Raw genomic sequence first — 22,471 nt, 5'->3', positions numbered from 1 at the left:
ACCCCTTCCTGTCCTTCCCTTGCAGGTGAAATGCTCCAAATACTGGCCGGATGACTCCGAGATGTATGGGGACATCAAGATCACCTTGGTGAAGTCGGAGACGTTGGCCGAGTATGCTGTCCGCACCTTCGCTCTCGAGAGGGTACGGTCCTGCTGGCCATGCCCTGCCCTCACAGGGAGAGAACCAGCCGCTCTGGGCATCTCCAACCATCGCTAGATTGGCATTTACCAGTACCCTATTTATTTACCCCAAAACGGGGCTTTCAGCCCTGGTTGAGGTGCAACTTCTGAACTCCAGGGATGATGGTAGCTTCTTCCTTTGCCTTTTCCCTGGCTCTGTGCCCTCTGCTGGGGCGAGCAGCTCAGCCCCGCTCTGGTTTCAGCAGTGAGTGAGTATTTAATTTCCATGTGAGCACCATGTAAATGTGACAGAGGTGAAGGATGCTTTTTTTCCTCCGTGCTGGAGCGCAGGTTATGCGGCCATTACTCTGCGGCACGGTACCTGGGGATGGAGCCGGTGCGATTTACCCCTTACCTACAGGAATGTGAAATTACTGTCTAGTTATAGGGCAAGTAACAAAGATGCATGTAGAATGAGACCTGTGGTTGCTGCCACCTCCTCCTTTTCCTCCTCAGCTGATTTTTAACCCTCTTGCAGTCAAGGAGGAGGGAGCTGTGGGGCTGCCAGAGTGGCTGCCCACTGCGTGGTCTATCTGGCTGGATGCTGAGCTGGCAAGATCATGGACTCCCAAGAAAATCAAGTGTTTGGGTGGCTTTGTCCTCCCTGTGCGCCCTCACTCCCTCTCACCCTTCCCTTGCAGCGGGGCTACTCGGCCCGGCACGAGGTGAAGCAGTTCCACTTCACGTCATGGCCCGAGCATGGTGTCCCCTACCATGCCACCGGGCTGCTGGCCTTCATCCGCAGGGTGAAGGCATCCACGCCGCCCGACGCTGGCCCCATCGTCATCCACTGCAGGTACGTGCGTGGCCGTGGGGCAGAGCCAGCTGTGGGGGAGCATCTGCCTCTGGGGTGGGGTTTGGGGGGGTATGGGTGGCCCTGGAGGGGAGCACGGTGTGTCTTAGGTGGGTGCTCAGCTTCTGGCTCTGAGTGATGCTAAAAGCTCCAAATGATGTTAAAATACTCAGCAGGGAGATGCAAAAATGTGTAATTTGGGTTCACAGCAAGGGCAGGCACCAGGGCTGATGGCATGGGGTTGGATGTCCCTCTGCGATGGCATCCAGCTGTAAAGTGGCACCACCAGGCTGGTGGCAGCAGGTCCCAGGGGGCAAACATGGAGCAGCATGTTTGGGGGGGCTGTCCCAGCACCCCTTACTGATGACACAGCTCTCTTGACCACTGCTGGTGGTCAGGATGTTGGGTCTGGCCGATGGGAGAGGTGAGGAGTGACAGCAGGACAGCCTGGCAGGGCTCAGCCACCAGGACCCCAGAGCTGGGAGGACGCCAGTGGCACATCTGAGTGGCAGCAGTGGCTTTCCGTCCCCTGAGCGGGCGTCCCCACGCAACAAGTTAATGGCTCTTCTTTTGCTGGGCAAACAAGGAGGAGCTGATGAGCAGGAGGGATTTTTATTTTATTTGATTTCTCCCTGTCAACTGCCTCATCAGTATTCATTCACTGGCAACAGTGAGTGTGGTTAGTGCCCGTAGCCTGTAATCAGTGATAATCACGATGAGTGATTCATCAGCCCAAGAAATTAGTATTTAGCTGGAAAAGACTTTGTAGGAAAGGAATCGGGGGGAGCAGTTCTGTTCCTGATGTGTCGCGGGGGGCTTGCGGCATTGAGAGGTCTTCTGCTGTAAGTCCAAGCATGCCAGGATTTGGGAGCTGCTGGGTTGTCTGGCTCTGGGCATCCTGCTGGGCTCAGCCTTAACCTGAGGGTCTCCCCTGGGGGGGATTTGGACCCGCTCTGTGCCAGGGGTGCCTCCCTGTACTCTTGGGGCTTGGTACTGAGCATCCTCCTCACCCCTTTTGGGCAGGGCGTCCTGGAGGACTGTCAGCGCTCAGGTGGTTTAGCTGCAGCTTTTGTTGCAAAAAAGCATGTGGTTTGCTGTCTTACGGTAAAAATGCACTGCAGGCGTGGGTGCCCACAGCCTGACCACGGCACAACCCCCAGCCGCTGCAGGGGTGTGTCTGGGCAGGTGGTTTAAGGCAAAACTGGGCTTTGGTTCCGAAGGTGTGTGAGGTCCTGGCAGCCCTGCCTGGACCCCCGCTGCCCCCACGTTCATAGGCAGGGACCGTACATCGAGCCCTCACGCACACAGACCTTGCTCTGTGCCCTCTGGCGTCTTGGGCTGCATGTGGATGCTGTGCAGACTGGGAGTGTTTGCTGTGTTTTCCTCCTCCATCCCCAGTGCTGGTACGGGGAGAACAGGCTGCTACATCGTCCTGGACGTTATGTTGGACATGGCTGAGTGCGAGGGTGTTGTGGACATCTACAACTGTGTGAAGACCCTGTGCTCACGGAGGATCAACATGATACAGACGGAGGTGAGCGGGTGTCAGGGACAGCTGAGGACATGTGGGGGCCACTGTCACCAGCATGTTGCGGAGGCTCAGCCCTCTCCCCTTCCCTCCCCCCTGAAAGGAGCAGTATGTCTTCATTCACGACGCCATCCTGGAAGCCTGCCTGTGCGGGGAGACCAGCATCCCTGCCAGCGAGTTCAAGCCCACCTACAAGGAGATGGTGAGGATAGAGCCGCAGAGCAACTCCTCGCAGCTGCGGGAGGAGTTCCAGGTGAGCGGCCCCAAAACCTCTGCATCCCCCGCAGCAACACCCCCTTGCTCCTCGCCCTCCCAGTGCCCACCGCTGCCTGCAGCAGCAGGCTGTGGCGAGCAGCAGGCAGGGGATTTGGCCCCGGTGGAGGCTGGAGGGGAGCTGAGGGGAGCACCTGTGCCTGCAGACCCTCAACTCGGTGACTCCCCACCTGGACGTGGAGGAGTGCAGCATTGCCCTCCTGCCCCGCAACCGGGAGAGGAACCGCAGCATGGACGTCCTGCCGCCCGACCGATGCCTTCCCTTCCTCATCTCCGTGGATGGAGACAGCAACAACTACATCAACGCGGCCTTAACTGATGTGAGCGTGTGGGGGAGGGGGGAGGGGCTGGCTTCCCCTGTCTTGGGCTGCTTTTCACAGCAAAACCCCACTTGGTTTGAATTTTGTGCAAGGGCGTCAAGGCACGTGGCAGCTGTGGGGGTGGGGAGGAAGGGCTGGGACTGGCGTAGCGGGGTGCTTCACCCCTTTTGTATAGCAGCATCTTGTCTGTCTCGAAAGAGCTTTTCACCTGCTCTCACAAGCTGTGTGCAAAGGGTCTTCATTTATTTTGTGGTGATAGTGGAGCACAGGAGGGGTTGGTAGCATTGAGGTGCCCCCATGTGCTGCCAGCGCTCTGGTGTGCATCCTCCCGGGGCAATCCAGGGGGCTCTGAGCTGCTCCCAGCACCGCCGTGCATCCCTCCCGTGCAGTCAGAAAGGACACCTGCAGTAGCAAAGCTGTGTCCTACCTGCTGACAACTGCAGAAGTCCGCCCTGAGCGATGGGCCTTTTGCCACCAGAGCCACTTTCCTCTCCTGGAAGCGAGCCGGGGTGCTTTGCATGGGCAGCGCTGAGCCCTGCTGCGCCCCGGGCACCTTCCCTGAACCCTCCTGCTCGCAGCTGAGCCCTGCATTTTTACCCCACGGGTGATTTATCACATTGCATCTTTGTGCAGATCTCATCTCACCGATACTTGCTCTTGCAGCAAAAAGCAGTTTATAAAGCGGAGGAGCTGCACCCATTGGGCTGCAGGCTTTGGCTACTGTGGGATGGGAGCTTTGTTTTCAGCTTGCTTGCTGTTTGCATATCTATTTTATTTTTATACCTCACTGAGCCTCCCTTAATCTCTGCTACAAGGTCAGAGAATAAAACTTTTTTTTATAGACAGAAAAAGCCCTTTGGATGAAATTCTTGCTGAAGGGATAAAACCCATTTCCTTCTTTTGAGGAGGGAAAATAAAAAAAGTCTCATTTCCTTTAAGTGCCAAAGTGGTTTGCTTAGTCGTTCTGTCCATCTGTCAGATTAAATTGGTCCGTGCTGCCCATCACTGGTGCCGAGCGCTGTGCCGATGCTGGAGGAGCCACGTTGCTCCATGCCGGCTGCTGTCATTTACAGTGGTGCCCAAGGTCTGCGGTGCCATGGCAAACCTGGTGCACACCTGGTGAACTCTCCCCTCGCCCTGCTGCTGCCATTGCCCTCCTTGAGGGTGGAGAGCTCTCTCCACCGCCCCATGGACAGGGCAGGAGGAAAGGTCCAATAAAGGCATTTCCAGGAGCTAAATGAGGGGGTTTTGCAGCAGCCAGGGGACTCCCTGTTAGCGGAGAGCTGTGCTAATTCGCAGGCACAGAACATTTTCTGCTCTGTTCCTGTATCTGAAGAGGCTTGAGCTAAAGTGTGTAAATTGAAAAGTCCGATTGATGCAGCGTTGAGCTAAGCTGTGGGCTCCCAGTCCCTTGGCAAGCCAGTGTCAGGATGGCCCAGGGTACAAATCTCGATCGAAGCACAAATGAGAAATACAGTAATCATCTTCCCTCCCTCCCCGGCCCCTTTCTTTCTTGTATAGGGATCTTTTGCTTAGGGGTTTCCTTTTCTCCCCCCAAAAACACTGAGCCCGTGTCAATGGTTGTCTCCGCTGCTCTCGGTGCCCAGTGGTGTTGGGGCACTGTGGGGGGGTGATGCTGTGGGTGATGGTTTCATTCAGCCCAGAGCTGGGGGCTGGGGCCACCTTGCAGCCACGGCTTCTGCTTGTTCTTGGCTCAAAGGTGGCATCTTTTCCCTGGTCGTTGTACAAAACGCGCTTCCCTGTGAGAGCGGGAAGCCAGCACTTTCATCCTGACCGAGAGCAGGGAAGGCTTAGACCTGGTGTTACAGAATCTCCCCAGCACCAGGGCATGGAGGGACTGAGGCTGTGCCAGGGAGGCCAGCTCTGCTCCAGCACGGAGATGACTTTGGTGCCACTCATCTCCTGGCTTTTTTTGGGGTGCGATAGCAATGAATTCAGCGCTGTCCTTAATGGTGCTTGTCTTCCGTCTCTGCAGAGCTACACCAAGAGCGCTGCCTTCATCGTCACCCTGCACCCGCTGCAGAACACCACCACCGACTTCTGGCGGTTGGTGTACGACTACGGCTGCACCTCCATTGTCATGCTCAACCAGCTCAACCAGTCCAACTCTGCCTGGGTGAGTGCTGCCGCCCTGGGGACTGCACCAGCCCCGCGGGTGGCCTTGTCCTGCTCTGTCCCCACCGCCTTGGCAGTACCGCCGCCCTTGCCTTGCTCGCTCAGCTCCTTCTTCTCTGCAAGGGGAGACGGGACTGCCTGCAGCAGCCAGTATTTATCCCCTGTAAGCAGAGGGCTGGCCAGCTGGAACCAAAGATGCGTTCAGCAGCAAACCAGCCTCCCGGTGTTGCGTTGCCATTGCTTCACTGTACCCTAATCTTTGTGGATGACCCAGGGAGATACGAGGTTGATGACAAGTATAACCTTGTCATTATAAATAACTGGTTTTTATCCTCCTTTTACAAAGGGGACAGTGAGGCGCAGGGGATTCCTGCTTTCATCTTCCGAGGGCACCGGTGGCTTGTGAAGGCTGCTTTATAAATCAGCCTGCTGCAAAGGAGCTGTCCTGCGGGTTTTATGGTGTGGTGGGATGTGCAAGTCCGCCAGGCTGGAGGAGGGGTGTCACCTGGGGGAGAGGGGACAGAAGCCAGGGAGTCGGGGGCCATGCTTAGCCTCACCTCGGTGCATTGCTCCCAGGGGGATGCCTCGAGCACCTTTGCTGCCAGCAGAGTGGATGTAAAAGTCTGCTACAGGTCTGTAATGTTAATTCAATGAGGAATCTTATTGGATTTTTACATAAAATTAGCGTTACATACTCTTAATGGATGTCTGGAGAAGACTTCATTAGCTGGTTTATTTTATGAGTTGAGATCAGATACTCGATGTAAATGACCCAAAACAGCAGTTGTACCATTCGTCACCAGGATGCAGATGGATGCGGCACTGGTACTGACTGGTGTGTAAATAAGCTGGTATTTATTTATATATATAAATATGCTGAGCACATGCAGAGCTATGGAGCGCGCCCACGCGTCCCTCCATGCTGAGCTAATGCCACGTGCTCCAAAGGACCTTTGTGGGGTGACATTGAGCAGACCCTGAGCATTGAAGGATGTCCTGGGATGACGTCCTCCTTGTGGAGGTTTGCTGGCAGAGGAGGCAGAGCTGGCCCCAACGAGCTTCCGAGCTCGTATGCTGACTCCGAGGAGTCGCTTTGATATCAGGCTCATGTTTAATGAAGCCATCTGCCCGTGGACGCGCTGAAGTGAGCAAACTTGTGTGACCAGCATCGCTGGAAGGCCCCGTCTAGCACCAGCAGCTGGGACTGATTGGGCTGCCCAGAGCTTGATGATGGTGTTGTTCGAGTGATGGTAGTGATGATGATGGTTGAGTGTTCCTGGGTAAGAACCAGGGGGAGGCCAACAAGGCAGATATCCTGGTGAGGGTCTGTTATGGACCACCCAACCAGGGTGAAGAGACTGATGAAACACTCTGTAAGGAGCTGGGAGAAGTCTCACGATCGCTAGCTCTTGTCCTCATGGGGGACTTCAACTTCCCAGATGTCTGCTGGAAATGCAATCCAGTGGAGAGGAAACAGCCCAGGAGGTTCCTGGAGCGTGTGGAAGAGACCTCCCTGACTCAGCTGCTGAGGGAGCCAGTGAGGGAAACATCCTTCTGGACCTGCTGTTTGCCAGAAGAGGAGAACTGGTGGGTGACATGATGTTTGGAGGCTATCTGGGGCTCAGCAATCATGAAATTTAGATAAGAGTTTTTTGATTCTTGGAGCGGTAAGGAAGGGGATCAGCAGAACTGCTCCCTTGGACTCCCTGGGGGCAGACAGTGGCGTCTGTAGGGACCTGGCTGACAGAGTCCCTTGGGGGGGCGTCCCAAAGGCCAAGGGCTCCAGGAAGGCTGGACAGGCTTCAAGAAGGAAGTCTTCAAGGCACAGGGTCAGGCCATCCCCATGTGCTGAAAGACGAGCCAGCGGGAAAGACCAGCCTGGCTGAACAGAGAGCTTTGCCTGGAACTTAGGGAAGAAGAGAGCTTATGACTCTAGGAAGAAGGGGCAGGTGACTCAGGAGGACAACAAGGATGCCATGAGGTTGGACAGGTAGAAAGTTAGAAGGGCCAAAGCCCAGCTAGAACTCAATCTGGTTACTGCCATAAAAGACAATAAAAAGTGTTTCTGTAAGTGGATTAGCAACAAACAAATGGCTAAGGAGAATCTCCGTGCTTTACTGGATGTGAGGAGAAACACGGTAACAAAGGAAACGGCCTCAAGCTGTGCCAGAGGAGAGTTAGGTTGGATATTAGGAAAAAATTCATCACCAAAAGGATTGTCAAGCACTGGAACAGGCTGCCCAGGGACGTGGTGGGCTCACCAACCCTGGGGGTCTTTAAAAGATGTGTAGACGGTGGTGCTTAGGGATGCGGTTTACTTGATGGGCTTGGTGGTGTTTGGTTGATGGTTGGACTTGATGATCTTAAAGGTCTTGTCCAACCTAAATGTTTCTATGACTCTGTGACAATCAGTGCAATAGCTGGACTGTGGCTGAGGGTCTTCCTGGAGAGCGTTGTGGGAAGGAAAGGTCCATCTTGTCATTGCTGGCTGCTGTTTAAGAGAATTTTTTTGATTGCACACTCCTATCAGTAGAAGATTTTTGAGCATACACCCCCCCCAATATATGGGTATTTATTTATATATATTGCGTATATTTATAAATCATACGTACGTTCTCCTGTACTAATATATTAGGTACCCTGTAAGGTGTACACAGGCAGTATAAATTTACAAAGCAAGCAATAAAGATGAACAATATTTAGAGACATTTTTTTGTTTTAATGTATTAATGGTCAACCTCCCTTTTTGCTCTTGCTAAAAAAAAAAATACCATTAATAATACCAGTATTTTATAGCAGGGGCTCTGTGATTGCCTACGCTTCATTAGTTTTGAAAACTTTGGTTTAGCACTTTGTGACAGAGCCATCGGAAGGGCTCATTCCAAGTCCAGTTTATTTTGATACTTGGTTTTAATGGCTGTCTCTGCTGAACAGAATTCCCCACGCAGATGTGGAGATGCAAATGGAAGAAGCGCATCGCCGGCTGTGCTTATTAAAGCCCCATACTTGCTTTTCAATCCATCCACTGCTTATGCAAAGGGTTTTCTTGGCTGGTAAATGGCCATCTGCCTGGTGTCAGCCTGTGTTGCTTTTGGGTTTTTTTAGGAAATGCTTTTTCCATAGCATGAATTTATTTGAAAAAGCACTTTTTCAAAGTTACTTTTCTCACTTACTGTCCAAGCAGCACCTTCACCTTGAAAGGGTGCCTTAAATTAGGTGTGTTTATTTTTTGGGCAAGATCAGCTAGGTAGCACGCTACTGAGAGCAACTGGTCATCAGCAAGTTTGCAACACTTGTCTTTTTGTAAAATAAAACTCCTTTAAGTTCGACAGCTCTTTTAAACCCTTTGCTGCAAGATAAGCAGCAAGTCTCCATGTGGGACGAGAGATTTTCGTGGGTGCTCCCTGTCCCATTACAACATGTTGTAAACAAGTAATTTGGTGTTGAGAATATACCTTCTCTGGATGAGAAAAAGATAAATAGAATGAAAATAAATAGAAGTTCAAATATTTCCTTCCTGCATCTCGATGGATTGCCTCACACATGCCACTGTGGAGACCACTGCCATAGGAAATCTGAGTGAGGAATGACGTGGGTATTCACTGCTGGAGACCGTGTTACAAGCCCAGAAGTCTTCAACACCTGGTTCGGTACAAGTGACAACCCCCTCTCTGGATTAGCCCTTGTGACATTTGCGACTTCATCAGGAATGTTTCTGTCCATGAGCCTTGCTGTGTGCGTCCAGAGGAGTGAAGAGAGCTGGTGCTGGTGCTGGGGGCCATGTCCTCTGGGGAGCGGAGGAGGACCCTGGGCTTGTCTGGTTTGGAGAGAAGGCGGCTGGAGGCAACCTCATTGCTCTCTGCAGCATCAGGGGAGGGTCAGAGCAGGCATTAGGAAGCATTTCTTTACCGAGAGGGTGGTCAAACCCTGGAACAAGCTTTCTGGAGGGGTGGGTGATGCCCCATGCCTGTCAGTGTTGAAGAGGCATTTGGACCATGCCCTTAATGGGATGCTTTAACCCTTGGTCAGCCCTGAATTGTTCAGGCAGTTGGACCAGATGCTGGACCCTTGTGGGGCCCTTCCGATGGAACTGTTCCGTTCTGTTTTCAGTGCCAGCCCCTCTGCAGGACGGTGTGACTGAAGGTGTGAGAAGGGGGCTCTGGTGGTGGCTGTGCCTCTCTGTTTCTCTGCAAGCCCAGAGCAGAGGGTGTTAGTGCAGACCCAGCACCCAAGGGTGGCTCTGTCATGGGCGAGCAGGCTCTCTGGTCCCAGCACGAGGACGGGGCTTGGCACATTGCTGCACTGAGCCCTGGCTGGCAGCGGGGGCTGCCCGGAGCCTTGCGGGCAGGTCCCGACAGGACAGACCTGCCTGGCTTCCCCGTGTGCAGAGGTGTTGGAGGTGGGAGGGTGGAAGGGCTCTGCCAGCAAGGTGGCTGCGGAGGAGAGCAGCTGCGTTGCCCCAGCAGTGGGCAGGTCCAGCTAGGGCAGGGTGACCGATGCTCGCTCCCACCTGTGTTTTTCATCTGGATTCATGTTTACCCTCGTGTGCACCGAGATACCTGCTAGGGACCAAGTGCCCCCTCAAAAACCCAGCCCTACAGCAGTGCCACCGTCTGACTGTCCTGCCCAGCTGCAGTGGACCACGGCGGGGAAGGAGACAGCAAAACTGATTTAATTTCTCTCTCTCTTATCCTGTTCTTTCATTCCATAGTCCAGAAATGCCCTTCAGCCTCGCAGGAGCTCACCGCTCCTGTGCCATCCTCACCCAGGTCCCCATCCCCTGCAGTGGCCGCTGTCCCCTGGCACGGTCTGACGGGGCTCTGCTATTTTTCTTCATTAGTCAGCCCTCCCTCTCTCTCTGGATGTCGATTCTTCAGGGATGTCTGTGTTACAATATTTAGCTGGATCTTAAATGTTTACCAGTTTAGGACCAACAGGTAATAAATCAGCCTTTATAGCAGGCAGCTCTGAAAGGTGACTTGGAGGGTATATCCCTCACTTGAACTTGTGTCTTGCTGAAGGAATTTTTAATATCCAAATTATAGTTCTGAGTCTAGAAGGCTTGGAGATTGTGGAGATTTATAGCCCCTATTAATAACCAATTATTTCTCAAAGACATTTGCCATGCAGTTAGGCCCAAGCCGTTAGATGACCTGAAATGGTAAATGCCCTGTTAAAGTGCGGTGACAAATATCATATATTTTGTGTCAATGCTGGTTTCCCAGCTGTCATGGTGTAAAAACAATCGCATCTGTGACCCTTGGACCAAGGCATCCATCAGTGCTGTGCTGGACGCACGGCGGGGGAGCAGGAGTCACTCCCCAGCCCTTTGCTGGGCTGCAGCCTGGGGTGGCTTTGGCTTGGTGGGATGTCCTGGCCGTGGGGCGAGGGTCTCTGTCACCCCACGTTGCTGTTGCTGATGGCAGAGCAGCTTCTAAAGCCAGTGGGGTTACAGGGTGGACTTGGAGCAGCCAAGCCCTGCTCCGTCATTGTGCAGGGTCAGGTCTGGACCACCTGCATCATTCTGGACCACCAAGGTCCATCTCCAGGAGCATCAGCTGTTCTGTTTGTGCAGTGGGGAGAGGGCTATGTGGATACTGGGGGGTGGACCTGACCTTTCAGCTTTGATCCCACAACAAGCTGAAGGATCCTCCATCCATCAGTGTGCCATGGGTCCTGAGTGAGCAACAGCATCATGGGTCCAGTGTCCCATCTTGGGGCCACCCCCTGTGCCAACAGCCCCTCGGTGTCCAGTACCAACTGCTCCGTTCCACTCCACGTTGTCTGTGATGCATGATGCCATTTCCCCGTGTCCCTGTACATGTTCCCAGTCCTGGTGAGCTGTTCTTCTCTCCGCAGCCCTGTTTGCAGTACTGGCCTGAGCCGGGGCTCCAGCAGTACGGCCCCATGGAGGTGGAGTACGTTTCCGGAGCGGCGGATGAGGACATTGTGTCCCGTCTCTTCCGAGTCCAGAACATCACACGGGTGAGGGTCTCTCCTCTGGCTTCATGTCAGTGAAGGGTGGTTGGGGGGCTCCGTGCATGCCTGTGTGTGCGCCCAGGTGCCCCCCAGGCATCTCCCAGTGCAGGGGTCAGGGCTGGGGGAGCGCCTGTGCAGGGAGTGGATCGCTTTTGTCAGCCTCTGCATTGAGGAAGAGCTGCTTTATGTGAACAAAGACCTTTGGAGAGCCAGAAGGATGATACATCTAGTGAGGCCACGCTGTCCCAGAGCTTGTCATTGCTTGGCCGAGTAATTTTCCATATAAACTGACTGAGTGGTGCTGTAGATGCTGGTGTCTTCTGCAGCCCAGCCCAGCTTCTCCAGAGGATGCAGGCCCAGCCTTCCTCGTGGCAGAATGGTGGCTGTAAAATTGTCATTGGCTCCATCCAACCTTTCCGGAGTTCACAGCTCCCTGCGGGATTTTAGATAACTCTGTAAGAAGACTTTTCTCATCCTGCCTGGAGGTCCATCTCTGCCCTGCCACGTACATATCACAGGATGGAGACTCCCCACATGGGCACAGCAGCTCCCCTGGGACCAGCAGAGACCTTTTCCTGCAGGGCGAGAAGATCCATGCAGGTTTTCACCTGTTGTCCTTGCTGCATTGGTGCTTGGCTGGTTCAGCTTGCCTTCGAACAAGGAGAAACGTAGTGAAAGCGGGAAGGGACAGCGATGAACAGCGCACCTGGGTGTAGAATACGCAGAAAAGAAAGCTGGTTTAACTGCAAAAGCCAGATGGGAAGAGCTGGCATTCTTGAGATCCTTAAATCTCCCAAGGGTTGCCAAGAGGCTGAGCCCAGCGTCCTACTGGAGGTCACTGGGCAGATGGGAATTAGAGAGCTTGGAAGAGAGTGTACGGCTTGGCTGGTGGCCTGGCTGGGAAGGGCGCTTTGGCCCGGGACCTGGGGTCAGAGAAGATAAATCCTGATTATCTGGACTCTTAAAACAAAGAGGGTTTTGGTTTGAGCTCCCAGTGGGAGCATCTGGCATTTCCTGGGTGTCAACACAAAAAAAAATGTGCTTTGCTCTCAGGTGGTAGAACATAACTCCGTGCTAAATTAAAATGCAGCGCGAGTGAAATCTCTGCATCTAAGAAGAGACTTCCCCAGGGAGCAGATCGCTGGAGGAGTGCTGGTAAACGTCTGGAGCCGCTTCTTGACAAGTCTCGCTGTCTGGAGGGGAGCTGGGCGTTGTGGGGTGTCAGAAGTCCTCCAGAGCCAGACAGAGCTTTCACCTGAGCTTCAGAACGCATCCCAGAGCTTTCCTTCATGGCTGTCAGAGGGGTTTTTCTCCTGTTTAACTTCACTTTTTTGTTTCACCTTTTCCCTCTGTCTTCCTGGCTTCCAGCTGGAAGCAGCGACAAGCCCGGGGAGGTCAGCCCATCCCAGCCACATCACTGACTCCCGGAAAGGTTCAGGGAAGCCCCCGTGCGTGTGGGGTGTGCTGGTTGGAGTGGGCACCAAATGCCCCCAATGCCCTCGCCAGGCGGGACTCCCTGCAGAGCCACAGCCTGCTGGCTGGAGATGCTTTGGTGCTCATCCTGCTCATCAGGCATCTGAAACTGGGTGGCTGGAGCCCTCCAGAGCTGAGGATCCCCCATTTGCATCCTTTTCTCCTTCAGCGCTCCTGACATGTGTGCCACGAAGCCCTGAGATGCGGCTGGGGTGTGTGACCTGTGGTTTCATCCCATCAGGTACTTCTGGTGCCCTGAGCACTTCGGAGCAAGAGCCCCACATCTGCCTGGCTAAAGCCTGGCCTCATTTAGCTTTACGGACGTAATTTTCCTCCTGGAGCCTGCTAACCAGATTAGGTTTCAAAACTAACCAGATTACCAGGGTATTAAGGCGTACTTCCACCGCTTCCCGCCTCTGTGGTTGGCAGCTTCTCATCAGCCTCCTGGTTTAAAGCAAACACAACAAAACCACATCCCCTGGGATCTTCTGCGTGCAAGACGAGGATGTGATGGAGAAGCCTTGGGGAGGCTAAGGGGTCTGGTAACAGGGCTTGGGTGACAGACAGCCCAAGATGCTGTGAGTTAGGATAAACCGTGTCAGTGGAGCTTCCCCTGGGTGGGATGGGGAGGTGGAACAAGTGCGAGCTGCAGAGGAAAGGGCTGAACCACCATCTTAAAGCATCGGGAAAGGGTTTTCCTCTCTTCCTCTACTGTTGATGCGTGGCAAACCTCTCTTGTCCTCCATCACACCTCCAGTGGAGGCAAATGAGGGCAGACCATGGGTTCAAGCTGATGAGGTTTGTTTTTCTAGTTGCAGGAGGGGCACCTGATGGTCCGACATTTCCAGTACCTGCGGTGGTCGGCATATCGGGACACCCCAGACTCCAAGAAGTCCTTCCTGCACCTCCTGGCCCAAGTGGAGAGGTGGCAGAAAGAAAGTGGCGATGGCAGGACCGTGGTGCACTGCCTGTGAGTGTCAGCTGGGGAGGAGCGGGCTGTGGTGGTGGGGGAGATGCCACCAGCTTACGTGTCCACAGTTCTTGGAAATCCTCTAAAAAACCCTCACCGGAATGGCTTTGTCTCCAGATAGTGCTGCCTCTCCCACAACGTGGGTTTTGGGTGAGGCACCTTGTGGTCACCATGTCAAACCTCCTCCCCGAGATGGATGCTCGGCAGCCCTGCCATTCACACCAGCGCCTGCCTTGCAGCGGATCCCAGCCCCCTCGCCACATCCCGTGAGTGACGGGCTCCAAAGGGATGTGGCAGGAGCTGCGCAGCTCCCACCGCTTGCTTCTCATCGAGGTGGACGTGCTCTTCATCCCCCTCCTCCCAGCTGGGCTGGGCTCACACACACACCCGTGCATGCTCCCCTCGAATGGGACCTAGCACGTTCGCAGATTGGTACAGACAGCAGGAGAGCCTTTAATCAAAAATCAATTAACAGCCTCGTCCATCTTCATTAACGGAAGGATAATTTGAGAACGTGCTTTTACAACACTGGCACCATGTTCTCTCCTCCCCTCCCCGCTCCCCTTTGCTGCCAGGGATCAGACGTGGTGGTGCGGGATGGTTTCAGCCCAGGATGGGGGAGGCATCCAGTGAGCTGTGTGCTGGGTCAGACCTTCCTCCAGCCAGCGCTACCCAACAGCTCACCAGCCCAGGGTCACCCTGCAGATGCAAGAGGATGGTAGAGGGTCACAGTGGTTTCCTCAAGGTCACATGAGGAATTGGTCCATGGCAGGGCTGGAAACTGAGTCCAGATGTCCAAGACCCAGCCTTGATGGTCCAAAAAGGTGTTTTCATGCTCTGTTTTGGCTCTTGTGGGGACTGGAGGGCAGGATCACAGCTCCTGCAGCCACGTGGCTCTGTTTCAGGTCCTCCAGTTTGGAAGGTCTGTGGGGTACGAGCCTCTGCTCTGGAACATCTCCTGGGATGCAGGGGTGGGTAGAGGAAGGAGGAATTAGAGGGAGCAGGAAGATGCTCTAATGCCACCTTCTCACCAATGACACGTGTGTTTCTCCCACCAGGAACGGAGGTGGCCGGAGCGGCACATTCTGTGCCTCCACCATGATCCTGGAGATGATCAAGTGTCACAACATGGCAGATGTTTTCTATGCTGCAAAGACCCTCCGCAACTACAAGCCAAACATGGTAGAGACCTTGGTAAGCAGCAGGCACCGCCGGCGTCTGCCCTGGCTGCTGGTGCATCCCTCCAGCAGAGGGGAGAGGTGCTAGGGGATGCCCACCTCCCAGAAGACCTCCTTTTCCATCCCAAATCCTAATTCGCATTATGGGCATCCTCATGCAGAGTGTGTCTCGGGGAGTGTGCCAGCACCGTGCCACGGGCTGGGGCGGGCGGGGAGGTGAGACAGCAGCTCTTGAAAGCAGCCTTGGGCTTGCCTTCATCTCGCTGTGCCGACATGCCCTTGGTGTCAGCGCCGGGCTTGTTGGCAGTCCTTCCCAGGGGTAATAAGGCAGGTTCACATTAATTCACAGGATGTAATTGTAGTTCTTTGGAGGGTTTGTGGTGCCGAGAGCTCTGAGGTGGAGTCAGACAAATTCCTGTTGGAAATACAAAAGGGAACTCTATTTTGAGTGAAATTAATTAGTGGACAAGCTGCTGGGAGCAGCAATGGACTCACATTTCACGGTGAGGAGGCTGGAGGTGGCAGCGGGTCAGGGTGAAAAGCCCGTGCCCTATTTCAGGCCCTCAATCAGGGGACAGGGGATGAAGCAGATGCGTGGTCATCCCCGTGGTGGAGAAATCCAGGTGCCTCATAATGTTTTAAAAGCAGATCAGCTGGAAACATTTACCCTATTTGGATTTAAAATCCCTAAGTTACAAAATGAAATGGTTTAGAGGAGGGGATGTGATTTGCATTAGGAATTAAAGTGGAGGAGAAGGTGAGGGAGGAATGGATGCAGATAATGGAAAGATGATGTGACAAGCATGAAGCCACCAGGACCCACTGGGCTAAATTGCAAAGGTATTAAAAAAAGGCAACATTTCACATCAGGGCACAAGCGTCCTCCAGCCTCAAATGAACCTGAACCGTCTATTCTGGGAATCCCAATCTACTGGAGTCACTGGGGGGCCAGATCCTCGCCTGGTATAAAGAGCCACAGCCCAGCAGAGAGCAGCCAGCACGTAGCAGTTTCCTGTTGCCTGTGCATCCTCCTCCTCTGTTTGCTTGTGGGCTTTATTTTTATATGATGATAAATGAAAGCAATCCCTTCTCTTAATCTAGAAAGCATTATGTGCTTTTAATCTAAGCTGTCGCAGCTTCCTTGCTTTGAAGCCCTTCCCCGCTGCCCACTCCCTGAGCAGCTGCCCACCTGTGTGGGGAATAACAGGATTTTCATGCTGGTGGTCAAGCTGCAATCCTTGTGCTGCTGCTGGGGATCTGGGGAGATAAGCTCTCCCCTTTCCCTCCCTGCTGTTGCACCTGGAATGCTCCCACCTGATGTCCCAGCACTTGCAGCAGCATCAGAAACTTGATATAGTTGGTTTCTTTTCCCTGCTCTGGCTGGTTTTGCTTGTCGGATGCTCCGAGGAGCAACATCTCATGCGGATGGTCACTTCCAAGGTCTGAGCTCCACTGCAGTTTTCTGGGCTGCGAGTTGTACGAGGACAGGAGAGCACAAGAACAGATCACGTAAAGGAGCCCAAGGATGGATGAGGCTGCCTTCGCAAGCCCGATTTCAGTGATTTTTTGCTATAAAACCAGGAGCCGGGCACACGGGGCTTTCCCTTTGTGCAGCTGGGGAGCCAGCTAGAGGGAGAGCAAAGGTTGGGAAGATGCTGACACAGTCCGTAGCTGTCTTGGGAAAGGGGAAGGGTGGCAGAGCGAGCCTGGTCCTGCTGCAGGATCGGAGACGAGCTTTCCCACTTGCACCCCTTGGCTCCAGCTCAGCCATTGCAGGCAGGTCAGACTTTGACCTGAGCACCAAAATGCTCATTTGTTTGGCATTTCCCTTGGAAAATTTGGATTTTTGGAAGTGAGAGCTTCCGGGACTTTCCTTTGCATCTCTGTCCTCCCGCCCATGCAAAGCAAACGCCCAGACCAAATTCCTGCTAGGGATGGAAAATGGCATTTTTTTTATCTGCAGCAAGAGAATTTGTGATGAGGAATGTCCTGGCAGCCAGGGCAGGGTGTCTCCGGTAATCCCGGTGCTGGACCATGGATGCTTGCCTGGACATGCTTCCTGTTAGCAGCCTCTGCTGAACTCAAAAATAAAAACTCCCCTTGATATCATGCCTGGGATTTTCTTTCAGACGCCTCTGACCCCAGAGCCCATCATTCCCACAGCTCTGCCACCATCAGGTTAAGGCGTGTCAGTCGCTGTGTGAGGGGGGTCGTGGTCGGACATGGGTGAGGCTGGTCGGTGGAGCCCTGCACTGGTGCTGCCCGGTTTGTACCCTGGTGTAGTGAATAAACCATATTTCCGTGGGAAGGGGAAATCGCAGTCCTTGTCTGTCCTTCGGGGGAGGCAAAGGTGCCATGTGCCCCAGAAATGCAGGAAATCCGGCGCGTGCGGTGCCTTTGGATCCGGAGGATGGTTCATCCCCCCCTCCCCAGCAACGGGTGTCGTTTGCCAGAAACAGATTTTCTCCTGGCTTTTGCTTCAGCGGGGCTGTCACAGGGGCCAAGAGGGGGAGGCAGCCCCCAGCGAGGGGTGACGCCTGTGTTCATCCCTTAGGAGCCCCCCATAGGCTTTTCCTTAGGGCTGTTGGATTGAGTAGGGGTAGTTTTGGGAGCTCGTTTACTCTGAGTCATAGCATACTCTCTTCTCTCTCCAAACAGGAGCAGTATCATTTCTGCTACGACATAGCACTGGAATATCTGGAGTCCCTGGAGACCAGATAGCACCTTGCCTGGTGAGGGGCGGCAAGGGCTTGCGCATTTCTGTGCATTTCGCACTCAGATGTTGTGTTAGTGCTGACGATGAGGAGGGAAGCAGCAAAGGACCCAATGAGAAAACCCATCAGATCAAGAAAAACGCAAGGATGTGGGGATGTGTCAGCTGCTCCCCATCTTCATCCTCCGCTCTCCCATCTTTTCTTCCTGCCCCGAGCGTGTCCGAGTGGCCACAGGATGGATGTCACAACTCGTCCAGTCCCTGCATTGCTTTGAGTCACAGCCGTGGGTCGGTGTGTGCAGGATGTGGCCCTGCGGTGCTGCCTGGGCATCTCTAAAGCAGCTGGAGAGGAGGCCAGGGAGGGGAGGAGGAGGACAGAAGGAGCCAAGGCCATTTCCCAGCAGGGAAGGATGGATATTTGGAGAAGAGATGTTGCTTTTTCAATTGTGCGTGGAATTGGAGCTGCTCTTCCGAGGAGCCCAGACGGCTGCTGGCAGGTTTTGCCTGAGAGGAGCTCTTGAGTTTCTGCCCATTCACACCATGAGTTTGATCTTCGCTTTTTTTAGTTCTGTGAGTTGTGACCCTTTGTGTATCCAGCCCTGGACAGAGCAGGGATGGGGGGTGGGAGGCGGGTGGGCAGGGCTTAGTGGCTGCCTGGGCTCAGGCTGTGGGGCGGGGGGCACTGGGCAGGCGATGTCCCTCTGCAGGGACCGACCCGGAGCCCTCCTGGTGCCTTTGCAAGGTTTTCAAGTGATGGTTCCCTGGCATCTCCACACCATCTTCTCCATCTGTAGCAATGAATTCCTCCTGGGCTGACCCAAAGGCACCAGCCCACAGGTCTGTTTTTAACCCTTCCCTTGTGCATTTGCATTGCTGCATATGAGACAACCTTTGGTGCCCAGAAGTAAAATCCTCAATGTTTGGGTCCATCCCATGTGGCTCCTGGATGCCACCCGGGGCAGTTGTCCATCGATGCTGCTCAGCTTTTGCTGGGGCTGGCGAGGCGGGACGGTGGTTTTGGTGATGGGTTTGGTGATGGCGTTGTTGCGGGGCAAGCTGTGCTGAAGCCCAGAGCCATGGCAGCTCTTCAGGGCTGGGCACGGGGAGGTCCCCACGCCCCTGGTGCCACCCAGGCAGGGACAAGCATATGGGGCTGGTGATTGAAGGTACCTGATACTTTCTTGGCTTCATCCTGCTGCAGGCAGGTGTGAGATGTCACTTTTTCTGATGTGATTATTACAGGGGTTTTTGTTTACAGCCTGGTTGTAGTAAAGCTGCGGTCAGGGTTTTCTCTCCCTGCAAATGGTCTCAAGAAGGCGCAGCCAGAGCGATGCAGGTCTGGGGTCTGCTTTGGAGACTCGAGGAACCAAGAGGAGGTTGCTTCTGTGTTGAGGGCCGGACAGAACCCTTCAGAGTCATTTTTTGGGGGGGTGGAGCAGAACAGATGAGAAACGGTCCTCAATACGCTGGAGGTTGCATGTGGGAACCCCATCCTTCATCCTGCCCCACATCCTTCATCCCCCCATCCTCCATGCTCCCCATCCATCAGCCCCATGTGCCTGGGGCAGGGAAGCTTCCCCGCCCCACTTGCTGGGAGGCTGGGGTCCCTCTCCCCAGGGAGTTGTGTTTGGATCCGTACCACAAAAGCTTTCTTTGAAAGACACCGTTTGGCTGGACCGAGCTGCAGCATGAAGGCTGCAGAGCCAAAATGGCTGTGCCCTGTGTGAGCAAACCCAGAGGTATTTCCATCCACCATCCACCTTCCAAGGGTGGAGGAGAGCAAGGAGATAAATCTTTGCCCTCTCTTCGCCCCGGAGGATGTTCCCCTCGCTGCCTTGCAAACGCCCAGGGGTGGCGATGGGGATTTCATCAGCATCAGGAGGTTTTGCCCAGACACTTGGCTTTCCCCTGTGCTCACCGAGTGATCCACATGGCCTGACAGTAACTTATTGCAAGGGCTATACATCATTATTGCCCTTCTTCCCATGCGTGCCATGTGCCCATTCTGTCTTGTGACAGTCTTTTTACCCCACCAGAGCCTGCAAAATGGTCCAGTTACACCAGTACTTGGTAACACCAGTACTCTCCTTGCAAGCCTTGATTTAGAGTAGATCAGTGTCCTTCTCCCAGTCTTCATCTCTCTGTAGACGTGTCCATGCTGTCCCAGGGCGCTGCAGGGAAGGTGCTGTGTGGTGGGTGCAGAGAGGTCCCAGGGTGCAGAATTTTTTTGGTTCTGTATGAAAATGGCTGAGCTGAGCCTCTGAAATTCCTGGGAATGGGATGATGTTGGCAGTGTTCAGCCCTGGAGCCTGGAGGGATGCTGCTGCTTCATCCCAGACCCTGCGGGAGCCTAGACCACCTGCATCCTATCTCTGGTCCAGAGGGAGGGAGCATCCTGCAGTGCTTCACAGGTAAAGTGTTGACAGAAAGAAGAAAAAGGAAAATTGAAAAACCCCATTTAGTCCTAAAGACACAGCAGAGACTGGAAGAGTTGTATATATGTTTTAAAAGCAAGATTATTTTTTTTTTATATCTCCTTGCTGGACGTCTCTGGGTTTTTAGGGCATCTTTTATGAAGGGCAGACTTTGAAATCTGAGTGCTGCAAAAGCTAACTGATCTCCAGCTCCTACTGAGATGCTCACATGACATGAGGCAAGGACATCCTGTACATAGAAATATATATATAGAAATATATATAAAAAATATAAATACTGTTCTTAAGATGGATAATGTTTATTGGTATTACAGATTGGAGTGGTGCTTTTTTTAAAAAATAAAACCAAAACAACGATAAAAAAATAAAAAATTAAACCCCAAGAAAAACACCACATCGGAAAGATTTTGTCTATATGCAGAAAAAAGTGACCCCAAAAGCTGGCAGTCCAAGAGCTGCTGCCAAAGGGACTGGTACCATGGGGCAGCTCCACCATGGGGGAGGACAGTACGGTGGGACCAAGGGAGGGATGGCGAAGGAGGGACACATCTGATGTGGATTGTACCACGCACATCCAGCTGTTGTCAACTGTTTTTTTTTAATTTAATTATTATTATTTTTGGCTTTCTTTCCTTTTAAGAAAATCAGTTGCATAAATAAATGTTCCAAATTTGTGATGGCCTCTGGATTTCTTTCGCTGGCTCTGGTCTGGGAGCTGTGATGCAGGGAGCCCTGATGCAGGTACCCACCAGCCAGCTTGCAGAAGAGATCTCCGTAGCGGCTGTGTCTTGCTGTTCAGGGGTGTTTTGGGGGAGTACCTTTGCAGGGCTAAATTCCAGGACTGCCAAATCTTCACAGCACAGAGGAGCCGTGTTCGCCCGTCACCACGCAGAGGAGATGATGGGGTTGCTTGGTGCTGGTGGAGCTTTGTTGTGGGTTTCCTCCTAATACCAGCGCGGTGAGAGCTTGTGCTGGACGAGTTCTGCCAGCCAACCTCGATGCCCACAGCTTCATGCAACACTTCTGATGGAATTTTTCCATTGGTGGAAAAGGTGTTACGGAGGAAGAAGAAACTTTCAGTGCATTTCCCAGCTGGAAAATGAAATCCTATTGTAAGAAAAGCCTTCAGGAGAAGAAAGCTCCCGCATTGTCTTCGGTGATTTATTTATTACAAAGCAGCCTTTAGTTAAATGTGTTGTGATATTAAACACTTCCAGTAACACTTGAGTCTTAATTTAATGGAGACCAAGGGGAAAAAAAAAAAACCAATTTACTTGTCAGGACTGTTTTTCATCTTTAATTAAGGTTTGTGAAGGATACAGTAATTACATTTTACCAATAAATAATGAAAAGGGGGATAATGCAAATTAAAGTCAAGAACTGCACTTGGGAAGGGCTCTGGGGGTCAGCCCTTGGCAGGGGTGTCCCTGGGGGTGAGCTTGTCCCCAAGTCCCGCGGTGCCATCCCACAGAGCAGGGTGGCCTCAAGCAGTGGCAGTGCCCCGGGTAACAAGGAGCAGGAGCTGGGCTGGCCCCTGCAGCCTCCGGTGCCCTGTTCCCTGGTGGGGGTGGGGAGGTTGGGCATGTCAGCCCCTGCTTGGGGAAGGGGCTCCATGCTGGAGCAGCTTCTGGAGCCCCCAAGCCATCAGCGATATCCCACTGCTGCCTATTCCTTTCCCTTCCCACTTGCTATCCATGGGGATGACTGCGTGCAAAAAAGCCCACCCTGAAACCAACCGAACTGGAAAGCATCTGATACATTCACATCGCTGAAAAAGTGAAGAGGAGCGGGTTCTGCACAGTTACCGCTGTGCGGCTCCGAGTGTCCAGCTTCCCCGGCTGCCCTGCAGCAGCCTGGCCCCAGGGCACACAGCTCGGCTGGCCACTGGCTTGGTGGCTCTTCCATCTTTGGTGCCTGGTCACTCTCCTCCCTGTGGTCCCCTGCCCGCCGGAGCTGGAGCCTTGGTCTTCCCAAGCTGTGTTTCAGCCACAGCTCATTGGGCACTTGCTGTCGCCGGCTGCTAATGATGAAAAAAAACTTTCCCCCTGGTTTTATGAAAGCCATCATTCCATCGGCTGGTCCGTAATGAAGAGAGAAACAGCAGCTGCTCCCTGGGGCCCTGCTCCACCATGGATTGCCCCTTCTCTGCTGTGCCCCATTAAGGTAAAAAAATTAGCTGTTTCTGTGGGGACGGGTGGTGGCGACCGGGTTTTGTGGCTCTCTGAGGCCCTGGGAGCTCGGTGAGGTGGGTGGCATCTCTTTCCTTCCTTGCTTCATCCCTGCAACATCTCGAAGAGGCATGGACAGCCCAAGAGAGCCAACAGGTAACTGGCACCATCCTGCGGAGCCGGGGCAGGACCACAAATCCAGGTGCCCATCCCATGGAGATGTCCCTCCTCTCCCAGCTCTGGTTCATCAGCACGTCCTGGTGAGTGACGTGTTGCGGGGTTAGCCTGAGGATGGGGATGGGATGGAGGGAATTACCTCTTTTCC

At 53.5% G+C, this 22,471-nt stretch overlaps 1 protein-coding gene across 4 annotated transcripts in view; it reads left to right on the top strand.

Moving 5' to 3' along the window:
• PTPRU (protein tyrosine phosphatase receptor type U) overlaps nt 1-20,653 on the top strand; it is a 70,873-nt gene extending 50,220 nt beyond the window's left edge. For all 4 annotated transcript variants that reach the window (XM_055705520.1, XM_055705519.1, XM_055705522.1 and 1 more), the window contains 10 exons: nt 26-142; nt 822-976; nt 2,372-2,507; nt 2,605-2,754; nt 2,921-3,094; nt 5,091-5,231; nt 11,090-11,215; nt 13,495-13,652; nt 14,711-14,846; nt 17,489-20,653. In XM_055705520.1, the coding sequence (XP_055561495.1) occupies nt 26-142; nt 822-976; nt 2,372-2,507; nt 2,605-2,754; nt 2,921-3,094; nt 5,091-5,231; nt 11,090-11,215; nt 13,495-13,652; nt 14,711-14,846; nt 17,489-17,551 (1,356 nt within the window). In that variant the 3' untranslated portion in view covers nt 17,552-20,653. The remainder of the gene's footprint in view (nt 1-25; nt 143-821; nt 977-2,371; nt 2,508-2,604; nt 2,755-2,920; nt 3,095-5,090; nt 5,232-11,089; nt 11,216-13,494; nt 13,653-14,710; nt 14,847-17,488) is intronic.
• Nucleotides 20,654-22,471: the final 1,818 nt, after the last annotated feature.

The sequence above is a fragment of the Falco cherrug genome, chromosome 3 (genome assembly GCF_023634085.1).
Source record: "Falco cherrug isolate bFalChe1 chromosome 3, bFalChe1.pri, whole genome shotgun sequence".
NCBI classification, from domain to species: Eukaryota; Metazoa; Chordata; class Aves; order Falconiformes; family Falconidae; genus Falco; species Falco cherrug.
This window is presented reverse-complemented; position numbering and strand designations above follow the sequence as displayed.